The 25,632-nt window shown below is 36.2% G+C and overlaps 1 protein-coding gene across 5 annotated transcripts in view; it reads right to left on the bottom strand.

Moving 5' to 3' along the window:
• The window catches only part of SLK (STE20 like kinase), a 49,464-nt gene that overhangs the window by 17,612 nt on the left and 6,220 nt on the right, over positions 1–25,632 (bottom strand). For all 5 annotated transcript variants that reach the window (XM_062601870.1, XM_062601866.1, XM_062601868.1 and 2 more), the window contains exons 2-8: positions 10,414–10,578; positions 8,046–8,094; positions 7,174–7,323; positions 3,350–3,422; positions 2,923–3,117; positions 2,161–2,242; positions 1,072–1,200 (exon numbers count right to left, since the gene is read on the bottom strand). In XM_062601870.1, coding sequence (XP_062457854.1) covers positions 1,072–1,200; positions 2,161–2,242; positions 2,923–3,117; positions 3,350–3,422; positions 7,174–7,323; positions 8,046–8,094; positions 10,414–10,578 — 843 coding nt within the window. The remainder of the gene's footprint in view (positions 1–1,071; positions 1,201–2,160; positions 2,243–2,922; positions 3,118–3,349; positions 3,423–7,173; positions 7,324–8,045; positions 8,095–10,413; positions 10,579–25,632) is intronic.

The raw sequence follows: 25,632 nt of genomic DNA, 5'->3' as shown, positions 1-25,632 counted from the left end.
TTTTCTGCAGCAAACAAAACCCAATTCCTTTGAACTGAAAAGCACATTTCAAAGATTTCATGTGATTGTTCTAGAAGCTTAGTGCTTATCTTGAAGCAGATTTTAAAACTACCACAAGTAAATAACATAAATGCATCTACCTCACAGTTTCCTAAACTGCTGATTGTGTTGAGACACTTCATTGAGTCACAGGGTGGACACCATTCCCAGCCCTCCTGGGAACTGATGGCTTAGCAGCTAATCAGCAGAAGCAATGGTGGGTAATGCCTTAGGAAATAGAAAATAAGTCATGGAGGAAGTTGGTGGGAATGAATGCTTGGAGACCTGTTGGGCTGGACCCGGAAAGCGGCCAGGAGATGTGACTAGTGTGGTGAGGGGCAAGAAGGAAATGGAGGTGTGGTTCTTGTGCACATGCATTTGGCTCCTTTACCATTGCAGGTAATTGCAGCTAGTGGTGGCACTGGTCACGGTCCATGTTTATAGTGCTTGAGCCAGTTAAGTCAGAAAGCACAGTACCTGCATACTCTGAAACCTGCTGCCCTACCACTGAACTTCATGGCTTTGCCCTTTGAGGAACTGAATTTGTGTTGTAAGAATCTTTAGAAATACATTCATAAATGCAATCATGCCTTAGTAAAATATGAGGCTTTTGCTTTTTTTTTCTTTTCTTTGACAGTTTATAGCATAACAGTCGCATACCCACCTTAATGTTTTAAGCTTCTTATGGAATACAAATACATGTTTATCTTTTCATCTAGTCATTTTGACTTAAAACCATTTACATAAAACTCAGTATCTGAGTTTTAAAATTCTATACTACATACACATGTAAAAATAAATGAACAGTCTTTATTAGCAAATATTCTTTATTATTAGTTCCTAAGGAGTTTAAGAACATGGTAGTTTTGAAAATGCCAATTACTTACTTTATAGTAAGGTTGAGTATGTTTATGTTGTTATTCTTAAAAGACCTGATGCAAAAGTTGGGTAGTACATCAGAAACTGAGCTCTGCATTGGAAACCAGTGATTGAAAATAGTTGCATATTTAAAAAAGTAAATTTTTAACTGACCAGAGAATTTTCTGTTTCTTCTTCTTCATCCTCATCTTTACCATCTTCGACTTCTTCTGTAACTTCAGCCTTAGCTTCTGCAATCAGTTCTCTTATTGGTTTATTTGAAGTAACAGTAACAAATGGATGCTTGTGAAAATGAAAAATAAGAATAATATTACATGCTGACTTCATTGTAAATGGGAAAATTGCAACTTGAAAGAAAGATTACTTCAGAGAAACATTACTTTGGTTCCTTCAAACTGGAAGGTTCAGAGTTAGCATTAATCATAACTGTCCTGATGTATGTTTTTCTGTAGAAGTTTTAAAATCAAAACATTTGTATTCAAATATACCATGTAAGTCTAACAAACTTGCTAAAAATACAGATAATTCATTTGTACTGACCTGCTTCACAATCCCAAGAATAGAAGTAGAAAGATTTTTTAAAAGCTTATTTTTCCTGGAAACAAGTTTCATTTCTTTTCTGTTCCAGAGTTAAATTATTTCCTGATAAGCTTTATCTAGAAATATTCTGCTTTGTCTTTAGAACAATTTTTCCTCTCAAAAAATAGAATTCTGTATTTTTCTTTAAGAGGAAACAGCTACTTGTTCTTCTCCCATTGTCTGAATCTTCTTTCTCTGCTTGGCCCTGCTGCTTAAATCTATTCAAGATATGCCGGATGTAAACTGGATAAAGTAAATTCGTGCTGACAGAATCAAACGTACCTGGTCACATCTATTCCTGTTTAGCTATTCTGCAGTGACAGCATTACAGAGGAAGGCTGAGGACTAAAGCTTTTAAAACACCTGTCAGCAATGGACTACTTATGTAAATACCTCCTTCCTCCATTATAAGTATCAAAGTATAAATACTTATGCGGAATAATTAAATTACATACGAATATGTCAATGCCGAATTTGATCTGCACTTGGTATCATTTAATCAAATTTTACAAAATAAGGATCAATGCAACAATTTTAAAACCACATTGTGTCTGAACACTTAACCTGAAATTATTTATAGAGTATAACACTGTTCAGCTTTAAAAAAAGTACAAAATCTCCTTGCTTTCAAAGACTGGTGCTGAACAATCCAACTCTCCCTACCTGCAGAAGTTGAGTCGCACTCCACCTTGCATCTACATTCTTTTCCAAACATTTCTTCAGAAAATCTTTAAAATCTGATGACCTACACAAAAAAAAGCAAACAGGCAGGGGTTCTTCTTTTGTCTTGTGGTACAGTGAAATATTCTTTTGCTTTCACATGCACCTAACGCTGCAGCTCCAGGTCCTTCTAGTGATTTAGGACAACAGAAAGGTAGTACACGAATGCAAAGACCAATGTGGCACAAATACAATCTTTAAAACGTTTTGTCCATTGATAGAAGAGTTTACATTGGGCTCTGGATTGATAATACAACACATCTGCTGCACCACTGAATCACATAAAGATATTAAAAATGATCAAATAGTAAATGGCTTCTAAAAATGTTTTCTTAGTATAAAAATACTTTAGTCTCCATTCATCTGATCTTGTTTTTCAGATGGTCTTCAGATCTTTTCCTGCATTTGTAAAAGCTATTTTGTGCATATTTTAATGCTAAATCTGCCAAATATTAGAAATAAAAGCTTCTATACAGAACTACAACAAAAAGACCACAGTCCATCTACGTATCTCCTTATACAATCTGTATACATACATGTACAAACATTGACAGAATAAGTACCTGACTTTATGCATTAAGCTAGTCCCATAAAGTTCAACAGGTCTATGTCCATGAACATTAAGTTAATCAAATAAACGACTTAGCATGCCTTGTATTCAAAACCTACAAATTGGGCTGAGAAAGTTGTAAATAGAACACTCACCATTTTGAAGGCTGTGCTAATGTAGGTGGATCGGATTTTGCTATTTTCAGAAGCACTCGCATTGGATTTAATTCATGATGAGGTGGCTCTATTTGAGCCATTTCTATTAAAGTAATGCCAAGAGACCAAATATCAGCCTTGTAATCATAAGGCCTGTCTTTAGAGGTCTCGCACATTACTACTTCTGGAGCCATCCTGCAAAGAAAGTAATGAAATACTGCATTAGAAAATACACTTTTTATCAATTCTGAAAAAAAAAAACAAACCAAGGTTCTAAATAGATAAATTCACTGAAACATTTTAAGAAGCACATTCTAGTCTCACTAAATATATTTACACAATATTGTATGAAGCTTGTAATAGTAACAGCAAAGGAAATAATAAGATATTAGTTAGTACTTCAAAGCCAGCAAAACAATGCACTTACCAATATGGTGTACCAATAAAAGAATCTCTTCTTTGTATTGTTCTTGTGTTTTTAGCTGATACTCCAAAATCCGCTTAAAGCAAACAGTGAAATGCTATTAAATGGGTGGTGGAAAATATATTTTTATATTTTACAAGTATTTTTTTTAACATTTTATGTTTCAGAGCAAAAATGTATGTTTTGATAATTGAGCGCAAACATTCCATAGCATTTCTAATAAAAGATATTGAATAATAATAACGATAATGTTATTCTCCATTGCTATAATAAAATGTAATGCTACTGTTGAGCTGTGTGGGATAAGATGTAACATCCAATCAAAAATCAACTTTGCCTTTGCAATTAATATTACTTGTCTATGAAGCACTACGTTTCTCACTTAGAAAAAAAGGACAACTTTTAAATAAGTGTTATATGCTTATTATAGATGTAACTTTCTTAATGAAGACCTAGAGAGCAGGGCAAAGGGACAAGACAGCCACATGTCTTCAATCTGCACAAAACCCCTGTACAATCTGTACAAAATTACTTGATGAACTCAACATTTCAGAAGCCTAATTTCACTCTGTGGGGAAGAAAAAAGGCCTAAGAGAGCTATCTGTTCAAATGCTAAATCTGAAACCGTGAGGGACTACAGACACAAAAATAATAAAACTCAAATCCTTACACAAATAAATGCAATGAAGGAAATTTCATAGAATCATAGAATCATTAGGGTTGGAAAGGACCTTAAGATCATCTAGTTCCAACCCACCTGCCATGGAGAGGGACACCTTACGCTAAAATCATATCACCCAAGGCCTCGTACAACCTGGTCTTGAACACTGCCAGGGATGGAGCATTCACAGCTTCCCTGGGCAACCCATTTCAGTGCCTCACCACCCTCACAGGAAAGAATTTCCTTCTTACATCCAACCTAAACTTCCCCTGTTTAAGTTTTAACCCATTACCCCTTGTCCTGTCACTACAGTCCCTGTCTTCATACGGGAGGTGCTCCAGACCCCTGATCATCCTCGTGGCCCTTCTCTGGACTTGTTCCAACAGCTCCATGTCCTTTTTATGTTGAGGACACCAGAACTGCACACAATACTCCAGGTGAGGTCTCACAAGAGCAGAGTAGGGGGGCAGGATCACCTCCTTCGACCTGCTGGTCATGCTCCTTTTGATTCAGCCCAGGATATGGTTGGCTCTCTGGGCTGCAAGCGCACACTGCCAGCTCACATTCATTTTCTCATCAACCCAACACCCCCAAGTCCTTCTCCGCAGGGCTGCTTTGAATCTCTTCTTTGTCCAACCTGTAGCTGTGCCTGGGATTGCTCCGACCCAGGTGTAGGACCTTGCACTTGGCATGGTTAAACTTCATGAGGTTGGCATCAGCCCACCTCACAAGCGTGTCAAGGTCCCTCTGGATGCCATTCCTTCCCTCCAGGGTATCAACCGAACCACACAGCTTGGTGTCATCGGCAAACTTGCTGAGGGCGCACTCAATCCCCCTGTCCATGTCAGCGGTGAAGACGTTAAACAAGACCGGTCCCAACACCGGTCCGTGAGGGACACCACTTGTTACTGGTCTCCAGCCGGACACTGAGCCATTGACCACAACTCTTTGCGTGCGACCATCCAGCCAGTTCCTTATCCATGGAGTGGTCCATCCATCAAATTGATGTCACTCCAATTTAGAGACAAGGATGTCATGTGGGACAGTGTCAAACGCTTTACACAAGTCCAGGTAGATGACATCAACTGCTCTACCCTTGTCCATCAGTTCTGTAGCCCCATCATAGAAGGCCACCAAATTGGTCAGGCAGGATTTGCCCTTAGTGAAGCCATGCTGGCTGTCACCAAGCACCTTGTTGTTTTTCATGTGCCTTAGCATGCCATCCAGGTGAATCTGCTCCAAGATTTTGCCAGGCACAGGTGAGACTGACTGGTCTGTAATTCCCCAGGTCATCCCTTTTCCCTTTCTTGAAAATGGGGGTTATATTTCCCTTTTTCCAGTCATCGGGAACTTCACCTGACTGCTATGATTTCTTAAAGCCAGCAGCTTCGCAACTTCATTTGCCAGCTCCTTCAGGACCACAGATGGATCTCGTCAGGACCCATGGACTTGTGCAAGTTCAGATTTATCTACCTTTGTTTTATAAATATTATTTGTATTTGTAAAAGAAGGAATTACCCATTCCTGTGTGTGTCAGAATCGAAATACAAATCGTTTATAAGGAGTAAAATGCTCATTTAAGGGATGCTTTACTTTCCAAAACTAAAATACATCTTTTTTTTAGAAAACTTAATTAACAAACCTAATACGTTACTAAATGTATGTGTGAAAGAAATCTCCCCATGATCTGAACTGTGAAGTATCCTGACAGCCTGCACAGTGCTGTGCATTAGCCAAGCTTGACAAAATCTTTTTAGTTCCAGCCTGTATGAGAAGCCAAGTCATGTGAGGCAAATAAAATGCACAGAAACAAATGTTTCTCTCTCTGACCATGAGACTCTTACTAAGATCTGAGATTTCTTTTACAGTAGTACTAAGATAGTGGTTCTATCACTTTTATAAAAAAGGCCTGTGAGACTGAGTCCATCACTAAATTTTCAGGCTTCCAAGAAAACCTGTAACCTGTAAAGTTACATGTACTTTGTGGATGAAGAGAAAGGTACATTCAAGTATTAACGTACAAGTAATGATCTGCAAGGGAATCCACGCAAACTGCAGAGATTCACTTAACTGATCAATGTAGCAAAAGCAGGTTCTTAATATTCTGAACTTAAGAGAGATGATGCACTATACCCCACAGAGAGACTGTGATCAATACAAGTTACGCAGCAGTTATATTTATGAATTTGGACACATCTTGCTTACACTTAAAAGGAATGTATGCAGCAAGGCTGGGAAATGTAGAGCCCCACTTCACCGTGATCTTCTGACTCTCTTTGACTTTACCCTCTGTGTAACTTGTATCCAAATAAACACAGCTAAACATGTAGAGAGACATGTCTGAAACCTGAACACAAGCTGCTATGTCAAGGAATTATGACAGTGGTAAAGCCACTGTAAAGGCTGACAGCTTATGCACGTTTGCCCCTGATGAAGCCCTAACAAAGTGAATGCAGACAGTTCCTATGACTTCCTGGCTGGCTGAAGGCGTGCTATTCAACAGCAGTAGTCTTTGTCAGTTCTTCATGGAGGAATCCTCATGGATTCCCTACCACATCAGAAGGAAAACATGAATGAATGCTTAAATTCAGGTAAAAAAAATATATATATAAAAAAAAATCAATAATAGTAAGCATGTATCAATTTTCTTCCAGACTGTTTTATCTTAATTTCAGTGCAATGAACAATTAAGGCAGGCATGAAAAAGCCTAAATTGAGTACATAAGATTATTACTTCTTTCTCAATAATAGAAGAGATAACAGTACTAGGTACTGGGTTTTGGTGATACTGAGCGATGTTCATTTTCTAAACTAGCAACTTCAAAGGGAAGTTCTGATGTTACCACAGTAAAGATAAATACAATTAAGAACACATACTAAGAAACAGTTGGGCCTGTGTCTGACTTTAGCCAGCTTAGTACAGATATTGGTATGAGTCCTACCCCTGCTGATTTTTAAATCTGAAAGATATGTCAAGTATGGTTATGGCATTTACTCAAGCTTTACTTTTTTTTTTGTAGCGAACCTTGCATCCGAAAACACTCTCATTATTAGACTGATATTTAAATAGATAAATAGTGAATTCTGCCAAGCTACAGCCGAAGGAAAATACAATTATAAGACCATGCGAAGTTCTGGGAAAGACTTTTATATGCAGGATGTTTACCTAGTTTAATATCTCCATCTAATGTGAAAAGAATATTGCCAGCTTTTAGATCTCTGTGGATGATCTTATTTTCATGCAAGTAGTTCAATGCTTCCAGTGTCTGCCTGCACACCACTTTGATCTGCGGCTCTGTTAATGGCCTTTCAAGCTCTACAGGAGAAAGAGACAGAAATAAGCACAACATTTTGTGTTTTATGTGCTCATAGCAAGCTGTATAGAAGTATCTGTGAAAATTAATTAATCTGACAGATCCTTAATATCATATGTCATAAAAATTTCTACCTTAACATACTTGCTCCTTTCATTAATAAAGTCATCCCTTGTACCCAAACCCCTCCTCATTATGAACGTGGCATACCTACCTATCTGAACTGCGAAAAGGCTATATAGTTTAGAGACTGGTTCTTTTGTGTGGTACACAGAAATGTTAAAGACTAGATCCTTTACTCATTACATTCACCTAATTGAGGAATAAACACAGAAAAATCTAACTTTAAGGTTTATGCAATATGAAAAAAATATCATAATGTAATTTGGAAGATGGCAGGGAAAGAATGAGGTCCTGAAAAGGGCTCACAACAGAGAGCTCAATAAGCATATGAGGACAACTCATCACATTCATTAAAGGGTCAAGACAAAAATGTGTTTTGAAATGTAAATGAATACTTTAAAGATGAGAGAAAATTAATTTAACTATAATGTCCACAGAGAGAGGTGTAAATCCTAATTTAAAACCCCCGACATTCGACACAGAGCACACCAATTACATAAATATTTGCATTTCAAAACAATATACATATGAAACAAGTCTTACAATATATATTATAATTTTAAGATGTTATGAAGTTTATTATTTGAAACAACTTATTTACCCAACATTACTGCATCTACTGCTCCACCTGCACAAAATTCGATCAGGATCTGTATACAAACAAAAGAATACACAAATTACAAATTAAATAGTTCTGCTGAGCTGAACCTTGATTATGGGAGCATTACTGGAAGACCAGAATTTCAGACTATTTGGCCTTTACAAATTATTTACCTAACCTCAGCAAAATATTGGTTACCCAATAGTAACTGTTACCCAGCTAAAAGTAGGGTTTATGTTGCTCAAGCAAATGATCTGAAAAATGCTTGAGGATGCTCAGACAAAAGTTTTAATCAAAATATAAAATTCCATAATAAAATTTATAATAAAACAGCCAGCTTCTACCTGACTCACTTTAATGTGATTTACACAATCCCTACAAACTCAGTTCTTAATTATTCAACTGTATTTCTGTATTATAATCTGACTGAAGGTCAAGAACAAGAGCTGTATGATTTCCCAGTAGCAGATATCACCTGTATTTTTTTAAATGAGATGAAAATAGGGAAAAATACTCTTAAAAGTTAACAGAAAATGGTTACATTCAGACGCTTACATGAATCTTCCTCCATTTTCATTGATGCCTACAATATCTAATAATACTGGAACTCCATCTTCAGTTTTCAGTTTCCATTTGAAACAAAAATAAACTGCAACTATTTTGGGGCACAAACTATGCTGACATGTAGGACAGAAAGAACATAGACAAAGGAGAAAAAAAGTACACAAAGAGCAAGAAAGAGGAAAGGTCATCCAGGACTGACACCCCACTCTTATGTGTTTTTTCTTCTTTAAATTGAACTTTAAGCATTCAATTACACTTTTCAGTCCAATAGCTAATGAGTATTCCTTGTCAGAATCCTAATGGTCAATATTCTGGGAAATACATTAACTTCTTCATTTAGAGTACTTTTAAAAGCAGAGTATAATTTCCCATCAAAGAGGAAAACTCAAATTATACCTTTTACCTTATACCATAATGCTTTTTCTATATATATACACCACCTATATTAAATATTACTTCAAATTGGTATTATAATTAATCCTTACAATGGTACTAACAAATACATAATGCAACACTTCGTAAATCCCTTAAACCATTATTCCATTTTCATGCTTCTACATACCTACTGCCAAGTAGGTTAAGTGTAGGAATTTGTAAATAAAGAATTTCTCTCTCTAAAATCTGCTGTTTGGTTTGACAACCTGACAAAGGTCTCCATGGTATAGAAATTGTTTCTAAAACTGGAAAGCAAAAGCATATTCTTTTACCAACTATCATTCTTTTCTTTTTTCCTCCACTAAATTCCGTTTACTTACCACATCATTATAGCCTTACCTTTGGCCCTTCCTTGTCTCTGCATCTCACTGTAACTATATAGCTACAATTTTAATTTCAAACTATTTACTCGTCTTCTACCTTTATTCTGCTAGTGAAGCCTATCAACTCAGTTTCATATTCTGCCTCTATGCCCACCCACTTTCATGCTGACCTTTATGCGTGGGAATCTTTTCAGTAACCCACTGTTTTATACAGTATCATTATACAATATCTGAATTACTCTGCATTCAGATCACACAAGGTTTTCCCAAAGCTTATCAAAATAAATCTACATCAGGAAACATGCTATTACACTTCTAATATTTTTGTGCTTAAAGGATAATGCATGTTTGTAAGACTCGAAGGAGATTTACTTGTTTTAGGTATCTCTTCAAATTATAAACTCTTAAAAAAACCCATGTATTCCCTGTACAGTTCCAAAAGCACTTGAAATATTACACTGCATTGCCTGGAAGAAAAAAAATTGTATTTTCATACCTAAAGCTGTTCAATGCATAAGATACAGCAGAAAAGTGATGTATAATCATATGCATGCTCCCTACTAGATATAAAGGTTTTAAGTAAATTAATTATGATCCAAGTCTTAGTAAACTGTCCTTCCTGGAAGTATCAATAAGATCATTCTAAACTACCTACTTCACAGGCTGACCTTTTCAGCATATTGTTTATTTTTCAGCCACAGATTCTGAAATCTCACCATAAATTGTGTTAATGTAATTACAATCTGAGTCCTGCTGCTACAAATAAGCATTAAGAACTCTCTCCACATACCAAAATGCACAAACTTCCAAACTGTAGATTCAAACTCCTGACCAAATGACTCAGTGTAGCTCAATTTGACAATCTCCTAGAAGTCATACCCATGATTTATAAATTTGTTTTGAAGCTGAACAGTTATCCCAACAGCAACAACCCAAAAAAGATGTGATGGACAGATGATCTTTGAATGAAGAAAAATATGCTTTTTACTTTTGTAGAATTTACTTTTGAAGTAAGTAAAAGTATTTCAAAAAGAAATAATACCTACCCACAGATTGTTTTCATAGTAGAAAGCATCTAGGAGCTTAACAATATTAGGATGATCGCAGGATGCTAATATATCAATCTCAACCATGTAATCTTCAAGTTCTTCTTCTGATTTAGTATCAATCACCTTCGCAGCAGCCAGAACTTTTGTTTCTTTGTTCTGAGCCTACAAAAGTCACAGCAAATGTACACGTGTGAATTTCACCAGATAACTGTCAGCAGGAATAAACCAAAAATAAACAACAAAACCCCCTCTCTGGATAGTTCTGTACTGCTTTCCTACCTTTAGTTTGATTCTCTACAAAAAGAGAAGACCTGCATATTAAAGACTAGATAAAGTCTAGCAGAAAAGAGGTTCAGTAACTTTTCTCATGGTCAAGAAACAATGAGAGCCAGGAATATAAAAATAATTCTCATCACATTCCTCAAACCATCACGCAGTTAACAGCTAAGGGCTGTTACTATTTTGTACTCTAAAGATAAAAGTTTTGTGTTGCTCCTCAAAAAACTACCTATTAATACTTGGCAAGAGCATGAAGCATCTATCCTACCACCCTCTCATTTCTGAGTGCACATTCTTGCCCTTCTGAGGATCCCCACGCTGGGGCAGCACAGCTGTTCGCAAAGCCACAGAGAAATGCAGCTCCTCTACCAGTAATCAGTAGGTTAGGCTCTTCTTCATCCAGGGGCTGTATTCAAGCTCCCACATTACAAAGCTGCCAAGCCATCATTAACTTGTCTGGGCATTTTGCTCTCTTTGCTTCAGAAGTTCAGAAAGACTTCCACAGATGGCTACTCATTGAAGTTAGCCACACTGAAAATGCTGCCTGCCTCTATTACTCCACACATTAGGACTTGGGAGAACTAGAACTTGTGCAGTGATAAATTGAATGGGAGAACAAGTAAGAGGCAGGAGGAAAACAAAACAGGTACCCAAGGGGATAAAAAATCCAAGCTAAACAAAACAAACCCAGGCATTTCTACTATGCATTTAAATAGTCTTGGCTTTTTTAAAAGTAAGAACACACAAACAACTAGGGTGACTATTATTTAAATAGCAAAAAATTCAGAAACCGGTTGCTCTGAAGACTTATTCACAGCATATTGCTAATCCAGCAAAACTAGGCAAGGTGAGATTATGTTTTCCTTTTAAATATGTGGGCCATAAAGCAAATATCAAACACCTAGCCTACATGACTATGTGTACATACACACACAAAATTATACACACTCCCTAATAATTTTACTGCAAGTTATGCTTGAAGGAATACTGTAACAACTTGGAATTAAGTAAACTTTAAACAAGAAAGTGTATTTTTCTCAAGCCATCATAAAAACATTAGTTTGTCAAAGCAATTCCAGTCTGAAAAGTGGTCACCTTTTGCCTCTGAATTAATGAAGTTGTAAGACTGAGGCTGACTTCACCATTTATAAAGACCTGGAAGAAAAGGCCTGGATTTACTTCACCTAGCTTTTGACATTCAAATTAAATTCAGTGAGAAGTAGGGACATATGCTCTCTCCAAAGCAGCAAGAGACAAGAACCTGCAGGGGCAATTCTGACTCCTGATGTAAAGCATCAAAAGCTGGCTCATCCTGTCTCTCTGCTGGGACTGCTGGTGCAACCCACGGGGCAAACCTAGTTGAGATGAATCCAGGACAGGACACAGCAAGAATCCCCAAACCTGACTTTTGTCACTTAATCTCATTCTCAGACTAAAGCCGATGACAGACAGCAAGTAAGAATTCTTCTGAATGACTTCCAAGATCTATACTTTATTACTTTCACAGCCATAAATAATTTCCTGAATGTGGCAAAAGAGAATAAAAGATTTAAGATAAACAGTTATGATAACATTCAGTAAAGCAACAGTACCATTTATAAGTATAGTCCTGGCTGATTCATCATATGCTGAGGGTAAATGTTTTCTGTAACATTCATTTTTATCTTGATATTCTTTCCAAAACAAAAAAAAACCAACCATCTTCCCAACCTCAATATTTGCCCTCTCATTTTTAACAACAGAGGTACAGGATCCATGTAATATTATTGTTTGAAAACAATAATAGTTTGTTGTTTTCCAGCACATAGTCTAATAATCAAACATTCTAATCCAACACACATCCTAATAAGAAAAAAGTCTGCTTCACAACACAAAATTTGTTTTGGTTTCATGCCTTGTAGCAAGAATGTAAGACCAACCTTCCTATTCCAGAGCTGCACTGTAAACTAAACACGAAAGGTAAAACACGTCTGGTTCCACAAGAGAATTAGACTTGGTAGCTTTACATGTACAGAAAATGGTTGTTAAAATACCTTTCTAGGCAACTCAAATATTAAGTGAAAAGTCACATTTTTACAGCCACACACTCCACTGTACCTTAGAAGGACACTTGGAGGGGAAAAAATCCAAAATTAATCTTTACACATATTTACATGTAAACCATATAATGGTAGTAATATTTTGTTTAAATAAAACTATTTTTAAAGTCTATGCCAGGTGACAGTAACAGATCTTACTGTTTTTCACATTCAGCTTCACCTGACAGAAAGAAGCATTGGTAAACTACATGCTAGGTAGTTTGTTGCATTTACAGCATATTTTGTTTTTTTTTCCTATTGACAGAGTACTTTGTATCTTGATTTTTCCCAGATCCTTTTGCTTGAAGTAACTAGAAATCTGCTTTGCGTATGCTTCTTTTATTTTCTCCTTGTGGTAGCTCTATTAAAACACTTCATTTACAAACCAGAAGTGATTACAGAGTCGGTATGATTATCTTTATGGATATCTTAACAATTATAAACAAAACAAATGTTTGCCTTTGTTCCGACTTGAGATAGTAAAATTTTGTAGGTCTAGATCCAGACTTCTTTTTAAGATCGCAAAGGAAAAAAGCTTTATAAGTAGAATATTTCCACTGGGTATTTCTGAGGCCTGACCAAACATTTTAAGCATACATCAAATTACACCTGAAAACAATAATAATAAAAAATCTTTATATATTTTAAACATGATTTTTAAAGTTCTTTTTGAATAAGACATTACCCATCTCCACCCCGCAGTGCACTCTAATAAACACTATCTACGCAGCTTACTGTAAGAAGTATGTAAGAAATATGCTCTTCTGAATTGGTAGGAGAGGTTTTTTACTGCTCATGCACAGGATTTATGCAGCACTATATCATATGGAAAAAAAACAAAAAAACCCTCTGGATTAAGAGGAACAAAAAGCATTTGCAGCTTTTTGTGGGCATGTTTGTTTTTTCTAGACTTTGGCTGAAGTCCTTCTTCTGCCACATAACATTCTCCAAAGGTCAGGGCAGGAGCAACAATGACTGTGTAGATGCAGTCTTGATTTGCATATACTCATTTTGCATTTGGGTACATGAACATTTAAAGACAAATAACAACTTATGCTACTCAGAGGTTCTGCTCTTTCAAAGTATGTCCTGTATCAGGAACCCAGTAGTTTCTTCCTATATTTCAGCTTTCAACTACCAATTCAAGTTATTCCAAATGCCTTGCTTAAATACATTTGATTCTGCTTCCGTGACATGTCATTTAAGCTTCAGTCCTAAACTAAGAAATCCAAATTGGCACCTTCAATGTTCAATCCTGCCTTATGTAGAAACAGGAAAGAAAGGGGGACTAAGCTTTTCCTTCTCTGCATTAGCAAAATTTGATCTTTTAAAAAGATTTATACATAGTTGCTGAAAATTGGAGTAACTCATTCCCCCAAGACCTGACTAATGGAATATGACATAGCTATTATTAACTTTTATATGCAACAACAAATATGGTAATCCTTCCACCAAAACTTCTATTTGCATTATATATTTAAGGTTACTGCAGAAATGTTAACTTACAGAGAGACAGCAAGCACAACTGAATAGCAAACTGTATGTTACAGCATGGTTCTAGCAATGGATGGCATAGTCTCATTAGTAGAAAACACAGATACTCTTATTCTCCCAAGATAAAGTCCTTTTAGAAAGATGGGCTGCAGTTTTGCATAGAATAAATATGATCTTGTAAATTAAAACTTGCAGACTGTTTTTTTTCTGTGAACCTAAATCCCTCACACTAAAATGGCAATACGTAATGCACAAAACCATAAAAATTTGAAAATGTATCAGTACAAGAAAGAAGAATAACCATCCTACACAAGACTAGGATTCGTGAGCATGTGAAATTAGCAACTCCTCCCTATCAGTGCTGGGGTTTAATACAGTATCATATAACCACATACAAGTTCCAGAGCCAGAAGCTTTGTGAAGAGGCTGATAACAGAATATTAAAAGGCAGGTTTACTGCCTGGGCACTCAGCCAAGAAGCTGCATATTCCCAGCCATGGGAAGGCAAGGAGAGCAGAGCCACTGTTGCAGAGTAATAGGATTACAGCTTGGAGATAACTTGTAGTCTCTCATCTTTAGATGGGCAATATGAATTTTCAGCCTAGGTTGTGAGGAGCCGTTCTAGTTTCCTATCACCAGCAAATGTTTCCTTCCCAACCGTGCAGCATGTAGACATCTAAAAATTAACCACCATTTACAACTGAACAGTTAAGTGCATCCTCCATCTACTGTTCAGCCAACTGGAAACAAAGCTGAGATAGGAGGTAGAAAATTGCTCTTCACCTTTCTTGCTGAAGCCTGATCTCTTTTGAGATCTTACGTAACCACATGGCATGTTCTGCAGGCAGCAAAACAAATCAATTAAGCAGCTCTTCCTTTCTGACTCACTCTTCTCAACTAAACTGCACTTGTAATCATAGACCATCAAAAAGTGAAAAATACACAAATCCCTTCTCAAAAATGATGTTTTTGCAGGTAAAAAGCTGCACTTTGTGTAAACCTGTGACTGCCAGATCTGATGATGTGTGAGTAATCGGTACTGAAAAGGCAAAGGCAAAAGCTGCTTCTCAGAGCTGTCAAAAAGCAGTGGATCTCTGGTTTTCTTAAACATATGAAACAAGGAAAAAAAACAGACAAATTTCAGATTTTAATAGCCTGATCTAATAAATCTGTAAGTACTAGCGTGGCCTACTGGAAAAAGTAAACTGCACTTGGCTTTGTGTAAGTTTACTATACCATATTTAATATTGGTCTGTGCATTTTGAAGCTAAAAAACCCCAAAACCCCCCAAAACCAAACTTGCATGATTGTCCAGTATCAAGTATACAAACTTCTTTTCAAAACACAGGAAGGTGTTCTTTAATAGTGAATTTCAGAAAAAGAATCTAATTAATCCAATAAAAGAAAGCATGTATTCTAACACTGTCTGTTGATAAATAAAAGTTTGAATTCAAAAGCAAATAGGAACTTCTGCAATATTAAGCCACGACTTTTACAATAAATCACATTAGGCCAGTGAAGGAGATGACAGCCTCCACAGATCTGGAAATTACAATGAGCCAGTCATAAGCAGTGCACCAGTCCTATCTACACACTTGAAAATGTGGTAGTAATAAAAAAAAAACAAACAAAACTATAAAGAATTTAATTTTTTTAATTATAGATATGGTTGGTCCAAGGAATTAAAAACCGAATAACTGCAGCTATACCTGCTAAAACTTGTTGAAATGACTGTTACAAAAGAACTATTCAAAAGATAATGACAGGAATGTATCTACCAAAGATGATACATGCTTAGAATACAGCTATCAGCCAGAAATCTTCCTGTCTGAACAATGTATCATAACTACCTATTATACAGTTTCTTCTACTTAAGAAACATTTAATGCTTGGAAAACAACATTGAAACAGAACCGTAGATAAAAGTGCCTCTACTTTCTACAAGCAAATACTAGTAAAGTGGAACCCAGGGTTCAACCCAGACTACTGAAGCAGGTCTTCACGATACTGTGGTCTGGTGCTGCCTCTGTGGCTATACCAGTTTTGGAGCAGTTTCCATGACAATTTCACTCTTTTAACATCATCCTTGTACTTCAAACATATTGTGGTTCTTCTGTTTCCTCCACAGTTGGTTTCTGAGGATTCCAGAAGTTATTCTGGGGAGTGGTAGGGAATATAATTTTCATGTTTAACCTCACGATTCCCTTCACATATTTTCATTACTTCTGTGGTATTCTGTAAACCAGTTAACCAGAGTTCCCATCCCGATTCATGTGTTGTGCCAGGAATATTTATATACATATTTGAACAGTATCATGGCTGAGCTGGCCAGTATATGCAAAGTAAGTAAAACAGTCCTTCAGAGCAAACTTAGCAGAGGATATTATATCAGATTTCAGCATCTTTCTTCTAATTTAAGCAAACCCATTAAAAAAAAACAGAACAAAAAATAAGAAGAAAAGATTACTAAATGTTGGCAAGAACATATCCAAAATATGCCATGTGGTTTTATAATGACACATCATTTTCCTTTCTCCTGTTGTGTGATAGCTCACATAAAAGCAAAAGGGAAAACCAGCTGGTAATATAGGGGGAATGTTTGTAACTAAAGCAATAAGTGGTGTTAGAGGTGTAAGACCAAAGGACTGATAATTTTTTTCCCCAAGTTCAGTTATAACAACTGTACATGCCATTTGCAAAAGCAGCATTAAAATACACCATTCTGCATTACAATTAACTCCTATACTTGAGAAGGGGGAGGTGTGACAAATTAAGATTTATCCCTGCAGTGCTAAGCTGCTTTGCCAGTATCTTTTATCTGCAGAGGACACTAACAGTTGCTGGCAGAGGTTTTCTCCTTTTCACCCAGCATCAGACAATGTCAGCCCCAAACTGACTTGCAACTTCTCAGGAGAGACAGTATCCCAGTGTATCCTCATCTTGGATTACAGATACCCTGCAGTTATTTATTCAGTATTGTGTCATTAGAAAAAAGAAAACAATGTTTACTTCTTAATTTACAAATTTATTTTGGTCACTTCATCTTAAAGTTAAGTCTTTATTCCAGCAATAAACACACCTTTATTCCAGATGACGTAAACTAATGCTTCCAAGAAATAATGATCTCAAGAAATAGGTTTTAATCAAAGAATTGCTAATTCTAGCTGTTCACTACAATTTCTTTTAAGACAACCAACAAGTGAGAATTGAAGGTCTCCAAAATGCCTAATTTTTTCTTTTTTCCTGAAAATTACTATGCTGCCAAGTTGAAAATTGAAAATTCTATTTGTTCTTGGTAACTTTACAATTTGTGTGAATACAGGACTTAAGAATCCTCTGATACCTTTACTTGAGACGATTCTACATTATAATCTAGCTTCTAGTTATTTAATATCTCTAAGAATGCTTTATTTCACTTGAGATCTAAGAGCCAGTGCTTACTCCTGCTAACATCTTTCCCTAAGGAGACATCTGGAGTTGTAAAAGCTAACTCTAGCTTTCTGCAGATATACCAAGGACTGTTTTAGCTTCCTGTCATCTTGCTTACTAGAACTTTATAGTGTACAGTCACAGATGTACACAGATCACACTAGATTTTTTTACTGTTTCTTAATAAATTGGCTAGGTCAACCCACAGTTCCTCCTTACGTTGCTCCTTGGAGTCAGGTTACAAAACAAAACTGGGATCTGCTCTGCCCAGAGCCTTTAGCCAGCTCAGCTGTAAGATGGCTACAGCTGTTCGCTGAGCCAGCACAGCTATTCATATATAACAAAAGAACAACAACAAAGAAGCACATATCTGACTTGAGCATAGAAAATTCTGCCTTTCCCAACTGGAAATGAACAAGTCAACAAAATAATAAACAAACAAAAATGACAACTACTTTGAAGTTCAAGAACCCTTCAACAAAGGCCTTCTGACACGTTACTAGGGAAACTACATAGTCATAGAGATGAAATGTGGCACAGCCATTAAATTAAAAAAAAAAATATCTTGGTGTCAAAAAAGTAAAGAACAGTATTAAAAGCTCTACATTTCATACAGCAGAAGGAAGGCATTAAAGACGTACACTAGGACAATTTATTTATTGTCGAAGATGATGGGATGTAACACATGTAACTTAAACTGTCATTTAAAGTGTATACATCTTACTAGCTGAAAAATATGGGCAGTTTGGGAAAAGGTTCTGTATAATTTGATACTGCAACGTGAACCACATTCATGACTTGCATAAAGCACACCTAAGTAGCCAGAGGAAAAAGATTAAATGAGACAAATGAAACAAGATGAAGCATTACCAGCCCATTTAATTCTCTGTCCTGCTAAAATGAACAATAAAGAAAATATACTTCATATTTTAAAGGGAAAAGTGTAAGATACACAGGCAGTTTAGGATTCAGTATTTTACAAAAAAGACAGTTATAACAGTGGGAAATGAAACATGACTACATCAGTAACATATTAAAACTGGCAACAGTTCTTGCAAAACTATCAAAGCATATATTCTGTTTCTCCATGCATGTTCTAGTCTTGTAAGATGAAACTTCCCCTATTTCTGAAGTAACAAAAAAGGAAGTAGCTTTTGACAGCTTTCATAAAAAAGCTGTCCAACATTATCCCCGTTTTTTAAGTCAAATTGCTACAGAAAACAGTTAATATTCTCTTTATGGTAATTTTAAAAAGAATGGGAAATTTAGAATTCTAGAGGGAAGTTACAACCTCCTCACATACTCATCTTTAAAACAATATAACAGAAACCAACTGCAAAGACAGCAATAACCACCAAAGAAATCAGTGCAGTTATGCCAATGCCTTTCAGCTCTCTTCAACATAAGCTAGTTATTTTCAAGTAAGTTCTACAATGAACTTTATCAATCACAAAATTCACTATGATGTTGTATGTGCTACTTTACACTTGTGCGTCACTGACTTGCCAGTAGTCTCCTGAGTCTTAAGTAATAACCCTAAAGCTACACACCAACTCACAAAAAAGTGAAATCTTTCCACACGTGGAAAGGTTGCCTTAAATACAGTTTATAATGACCTAAGCTATTTTTGTGCTGCAAGTATGACATATCAAGAAATGGGAAAGCACCATCTGAATAAACATTTGGTATCCCTTGAAAACTGGCTACTCAATTGCCACAGAAATAGCATCTTGGGTTCTGTAAGTAAACTTCATTTGTATTCAGCACAGTAGTGGAACATGTTGCTTCTGATGCTGCCTTTCACATTAACTGGTTTGTAGGGGTTGCATGCTGCTGATGATAATCTTTTTCATATTATGATATAGTTTTTGCACTTGCTGTTTGCCACTTTACTGCAATTCATTCAGAATTTATCTAATATGCTAGTGATAAATACAAATGATCAAAGGAATAACTGCATTAATTGATAAAATTATTAAAACCAAATCATGATAAATACTTTGACTGTCTTTCCAGAGTTTGATGCACACAATATACAAAGGGAAAACAGTTGCTTTACTCATACTTTTGCAGCTTAATGAAATTGTGAGCTTCTATCAGTAAGAGATCTTCATGCAAAGTAGGAACAATGTTTTTCCAATATATAATAATCTTTCAACCTATCATAGTAACATTAAACAGTTAAACAAACAAGATGTTCAAGAGGAAGTGCTGTTCTCATCTCTTAATAGTGCGGCAATGTTACTTTAAATGAAATTATGAAAGCTTTATTTTGCCCGTGTCCCCAAAAAGTGACAGCAATGAGCCTGCACCAGCACAGATGTTAAAAACGAAGTAGTTTTTGCTTTGACAAGATTTTTCCCTTTCTCTTACTCCTCCTTTTCTGTCGTGTTTATTTTTTTATTCTTTTATTAGGCTGAAGGCTTTTTGAAGCCAAGGGCTATCTTTCGTAGTGTATTTATACAGGGAGAGGAAATGCAGAATTCCATTCCTCTGGGAAAATTATCTAGGCCATTTCTTACTTCAAAACACTGCTCACTCCAATTCAGTTTCTGTACTTTCCTCATATAGGTAAATTTGGTGCCAAATAAGAAGTCTTATAAATTTTTCATTCTTTTCTAGCAGTTGTATGTCATGCCTAAAGTATAGAAAAGAATTACCACCCGGAAAAAAACTGGGAGAACAAGTTTTTAGTATATTTCCAGTTAAAGATATGTATATATATGTGGTGGCCTATATATGTGGTCTGGGGTAATGGCTGGACTTGATGATCTTGAAGGTCTTTTCCAACCTAGTTGATTCTATGATTCCACATAACAAAATTCTTTTAGGATGAGTGCCAGTGATGCAAAGGGACAGAACTACTGGCCGATAACACCAGCAGCACCATTTAGCAAAACTGCCTTTTATCAGTACTGTTGCTAACAATAGATGATTTATACAACAGAAGTAGGTCTATTTTTCCCTTTGTCCTTACAAAACCACATTGATCTGACATACCTTAACAACTTCATGATATGCCACCCTGATGCTTCCTTTTTATACCTATTTAAGCCAATGCTGACATTGTCCTGTCATTTTACCCTTATATCAGCACTGCCACTTGTCTGGCCCTCCCGTGAGCTGATCTGGGAAGCCAAGGAGATTACATGTACAATCAGCTTTTGGGTGGCTTAGTTCCTTGAACCAGATCATCCTGGGGTTGGCAAGCACCAGAGCTGTCACAAGGAAGTAGGTGGGAAAGGGAACACACTGCCAGAACTCTGGCTGCATTGACTAGCACTATCAGAAACTGCTGTGGAAAACAGTCTTGGTAAAGACCAAGCCACTCATCATTCAAAAGTGCTTCTGTACTTACTAAAGCTATTGAAATGCACCACTTTTGAGAAGATGTGTTATTGACTGTTTCACTTAGTATCACAATTCCATACTGATTAAGTGCTTTCCAGAGAATCAGAAGAATCTTCTTCATATTGCACTGCCTCAAGGTAAGGTCCCATGCAAGGCCACTAACAAAAACACTGAACACTAAGGAGTTATAACAGCATCAATAAACATTGAACCACCACATATACACAGACATCACAAATGGAAGAGTTAAGTTTGAACACTTGCTTATTTTTCTATTTTATTTTTAAATGTTAGGGGAAGTGTGTGGTTTGTTTTTTATTTAACTGTAACAAGCCAATTCAACAAACAACTTCTAGGGCTGTTGTTAAGCTGACCAGAACATCTACATTTACTACTGAAAGATAGCTTAAAGTTGTGCTATATACAAAAGCAGAGGAGGCATTTTCAGGTACCTCAGTTATCCTGTAAATCAATAGGAAACACTTGACATTTTTCTTGTTTATGATGATCCTTAAGCTTTCACACTTCCCATCCAGAGAGCTAAAAAATAGCAGACAGTAATTCCTTCTTTCAGGTTACTTATAAACTTGGCTACTGCATTCACTTCACTACTAGTAAAAACTACTTGGAAAGGGTGAAAGGATAAAAACAAGCTTGGCTTAACTTCAAGAGTACCCATTTCTCAACATTACTGGAATGATTTCAGTTTGCTTGGGGGATAATTCCTCTTCAAACTCTTCTAACCATATTTCCCAGCAATGATCACAGTTTTCACAGTGCAATGCAGTTGCACAGTGGTTCTGACCCATGACTATCAAGCACCAAAAAATAGAACAATTGCCTGAATGGTGAACTGAAAGATCTGTGGCATCCACAGAAGTTGAGCAAGTAAGAGAATGAGAGGACAATTAAAATCATTAAAGGGTCAAGCAGTTGTCTTATAAAAAGCAGACTAAAAAGGTTGGGCCTCTTCAGTTCAAACAGGAAAAGCTGAAGGTGGGGCAGGAACATGACTGAACTTTACAAAACGAAAAAGGGAGCATATGAATTGAGTAAAGCCTGCCTGAGACAAAGGCTGTGAAGGAGATGAGGGTTTACTGCAACATGCTAATTCTTGCTGAAGGACTCGGCTGACATTACCCCATTAAGGTTTTCCTGCCTTCTGATTACAGATTATTAACTCTTTTCCTGGTAAAGTACTGCTTAGATATAAAAGCGAAAAGTCATCTTCTATAATGAAAACTTAGACATGTACTAGAGAAAAGCTTTGGTTTCACAGCACAAGTCTGTGTCAAGGGAACCATTACCTACAAGATAAATTCCACTGCAAAAGGTCTTACCAAGTTATACTGTATCATTAACAAATTTATAGTAACTTCCCTCAGAATACTGTTCTCTGAATCATGGTTACAACTAAATACTTCTAGAGACAAAACCTAGTTCCTTAAAGTCCTTCTTAAACAAGAAAGTCCCAGAAAGATCTAAACTGTTCAATAAGATATGAATAAAGTTAAGGGACAGTCTTCTCCAATTCATTATCAAGCTAGATGAATACCAAAACGATTCTGCCTTAGCACTGGGAATCATCATTGCTTTCATACTAGGTAAAACTACTTCGATGTAGGCACAACCGAAGTTGTAGGATAATGGCTCTCCCCAGACCTTCAGACTGTACAGTTGCCCTTCCACTCTCTGCTTACCCTCTCATTTTGAGAAAGTGCATTAATGCAACTTCAGAAAAAATACTTTCTGAAAATAATAAATTCGCTTTATTTGTTATGGCCTCCTTCAGTTTCAGGTTTCTCCGAAACAACAACCAACAGATTATTTTTTAAGCCTGACACCTTAAGGTAACAGTCACTTAGTCCTCTGTAGTGAGAGGAGATTTAGCAAATTTTAAGTTCTAATCAATAAATTGATTTGGCTGTGTCGTGGTTTAAACCCAGTCAGGTAACTTGTTCACTCACTCTCCCCCTTACTTCCCTCCCCCTACTCCCAGAGGGACAGAGAGGAGAATCGAAAAGATCTTATTTTTTTCACTTTCATACTCTTCTCCATAGAAAAATCAGTAAAAAGTAAAAATCATATCACAGAATAGCATGCTTCAGGTAATTAGAACCTTCTTAAAGCCAGATTTTGGGTGGAACTCAGTTCAAACATGAATCTATGCTTGAACAATTTCTTCCTCTGGGCTATAGGTAATTAACTAAATAGAAAATGGCTCCAAAATATAAACATGGCTATGTAAAGGGGAAAATGTTTGTGTCTTTCTCTTAGCTTCCAAATCATCACTCACGCTTAGCTGTTTTACATTAACCTCTCTATATAAACACACGCAGTCTTACAGGATACTGCAAACCACTCTTAAGCCAAAAGAGTGAAAATAAACAAGAGAAATCCATGACTTCTAATATTGTAACTTGCTTTCACATATATTTAGAATTGCTGTAAGAGACATTATATCCTCCTGAAAATCAAATGTGATACTTTAAGGAGGTACATTAAGTATACAAAGAATCTTCCATTACTATTTTATTGCGGATTTTTCACTTTAGTTGCTGCTGCATGTACTTCAGTTGGTTTATATCATGAATGTAGAGCATATTCCACAGAAAATTTGAAATGCCAATGGAAAGTTAACATTTACATTAAAGCCTTCATTTTTGTTGAAGTATGAAGTAGCCTAGTACTTTTTATTGAATATTACTTTTCCAATTTTTATTGCCTGACACCCTCCAAACATATTCTGCAAATACTAAGTCTGCTTTCTCTCAAAAAAGATTCATTCCAATTTCTGAGGGGAAAAAAATATGTCTCAAATATGTTATGTGGAAACACATTTGGCAGTTGAAATGTCTTTCAAGAATTCCATACTGTTATAAAGCCATTATAAGTGAATTAGAGGGATTGACAATACGTATTTTACATGGGTTTGGACAAAAATTATAAAACATCATTCATTTTTTTCATTCAGTCTGCTTTGTTTCGTAACTTCAAATTTCTTGACTTTTCTGTCACTGAATGCTGACAACTGGAACAATCCAAACAGTGTCAAATGAAAACACAGCACAAGCATTGTATTTGAATAATTTGGAAACTACAGTGAAGTAAGACAATGGGCAAAAGAGGTGAGGCAATACGAATGTGCCAATTCCATGTATAATCTAATTAAAGATTATTGGGGGAGCACAAGGAAACAAAGACCAAAGTAGTATTCATAAACCACAATTCAGGAGAGGGTCTCAAGGAATGCACTTAAGATCTCAAACCAGATTGTTTAATTACATGATGCCTCTTTTTACACAGACACAACTGTCATTGAAGGAGAATGATGTTTATACCTCACGAGATTCTCAAAAGGTGGGTCATGGCCCATGGAAAGCATAAGGCCTTCATAACTGCTTTCAGTTAAAAAACCACCCAAACTGGGAACTGTGGCATTTGCAAATACAAACAAAAAATAATTTCTTCAATGTTGTTTATGGGGTGGTCAAAATGAGAATTTGAGACACCACCAAAAGAAACTTGTGATGCACTGCTCTGCAACAATAGCATGTATTACTGCTTGGAGGATTGTATTACTGGAGGACTACCGCCTTGCCAAAGATTAAGTTCAAAAGGTTTAACCAATTTGTCTACAAAACCTGTTAAATAAAAAAAAAAAGGCAAAACCAAAACAGTAATACAGGAGCTAAAAAAATTTAGCTCCTGTATCAGGATTACTTAACGTAATAGACTGCATCTTAGATATGAAGAATTATTTCATCAAATTAGAAAAGCTTAAAAAAGCTTCACTCTGCAGTCTATTTGCCATTAAACAGTCACATTTAGTTCATACCTCAAATCTAAAGGTCTACTCTCCAGACAAGAAACTAGCAGTCCAAGCACTCACACAAATAGTTAGCTAAGAAACATGAAATATCACAAGACATGAAAACAAACAGGAACTTTTATAAAGATGGATAAATAAAATCACATGACTTCCTATTTACTTAAGAGTTTAAAACAGTTCATATAACCGTGCCCACACCTTGGAAAAGATGACTCCCTTACCAAGTAGTGATCATGAACATTCTATATTTATTCTCCACAATCATGTCTGCAGTTCAATTCTGAATGCAACAGACAAACAATACATTACTCATAAGTATTGTGATGGTGACTTTAAGCTAAGCAACTTAAAGATGTCCAAAAAATGAGACACAAAACGTGCTATACTTCAGGGTATTTCCTTGCTACAGACAAAATGGAAAGAAGCCATTTAAACCAAGAAGATTATCTCAGTTTATGATCTACACACAACTTTCTTGCACTACCTGTTTCCTCAGAAAACTTAGAGTGACAACAGGGTAAATAGCTTTGTGAAGCTTTCCCCTTGACACATTTGCCAGGGTTTAAACCAGTGATACAGCCTTTTCCTTAGCTGGTCTCCTCAACATTCTAAAACCACAACAGTGTGAAAAAAAAAGGTAAGACTATAGTGCAACTCACCAAGCTGATCAGGAAGACCAAAATCGTTTGTCTTCTATGAAGAGTCACACATCTTTTCACCTAGACCATGCACAACAGCCCTAAAACACTCAGG

Source organism: Pezoporus occidentalis, unplaced genomic scaffold, assembly GCF_034315485.1.
Source record: "Pezoporus occidentalis ecotype Australia unplaced genomic scaffold, CSIRO_AGI_Poc_V1 ctg73, whole genome shotgun sequence".
NCBI lineage: Eukaryota > Metazoa > Chordata > Aves > Psittaciformes > Psittacidae > Pezoporus > Pezoporus occidentalis.
The sequence above is the reverse complement of the archived record's forward strand: the minus strand, read 5'-3'. Positions and strand labels throughout refer to the sequence as shown.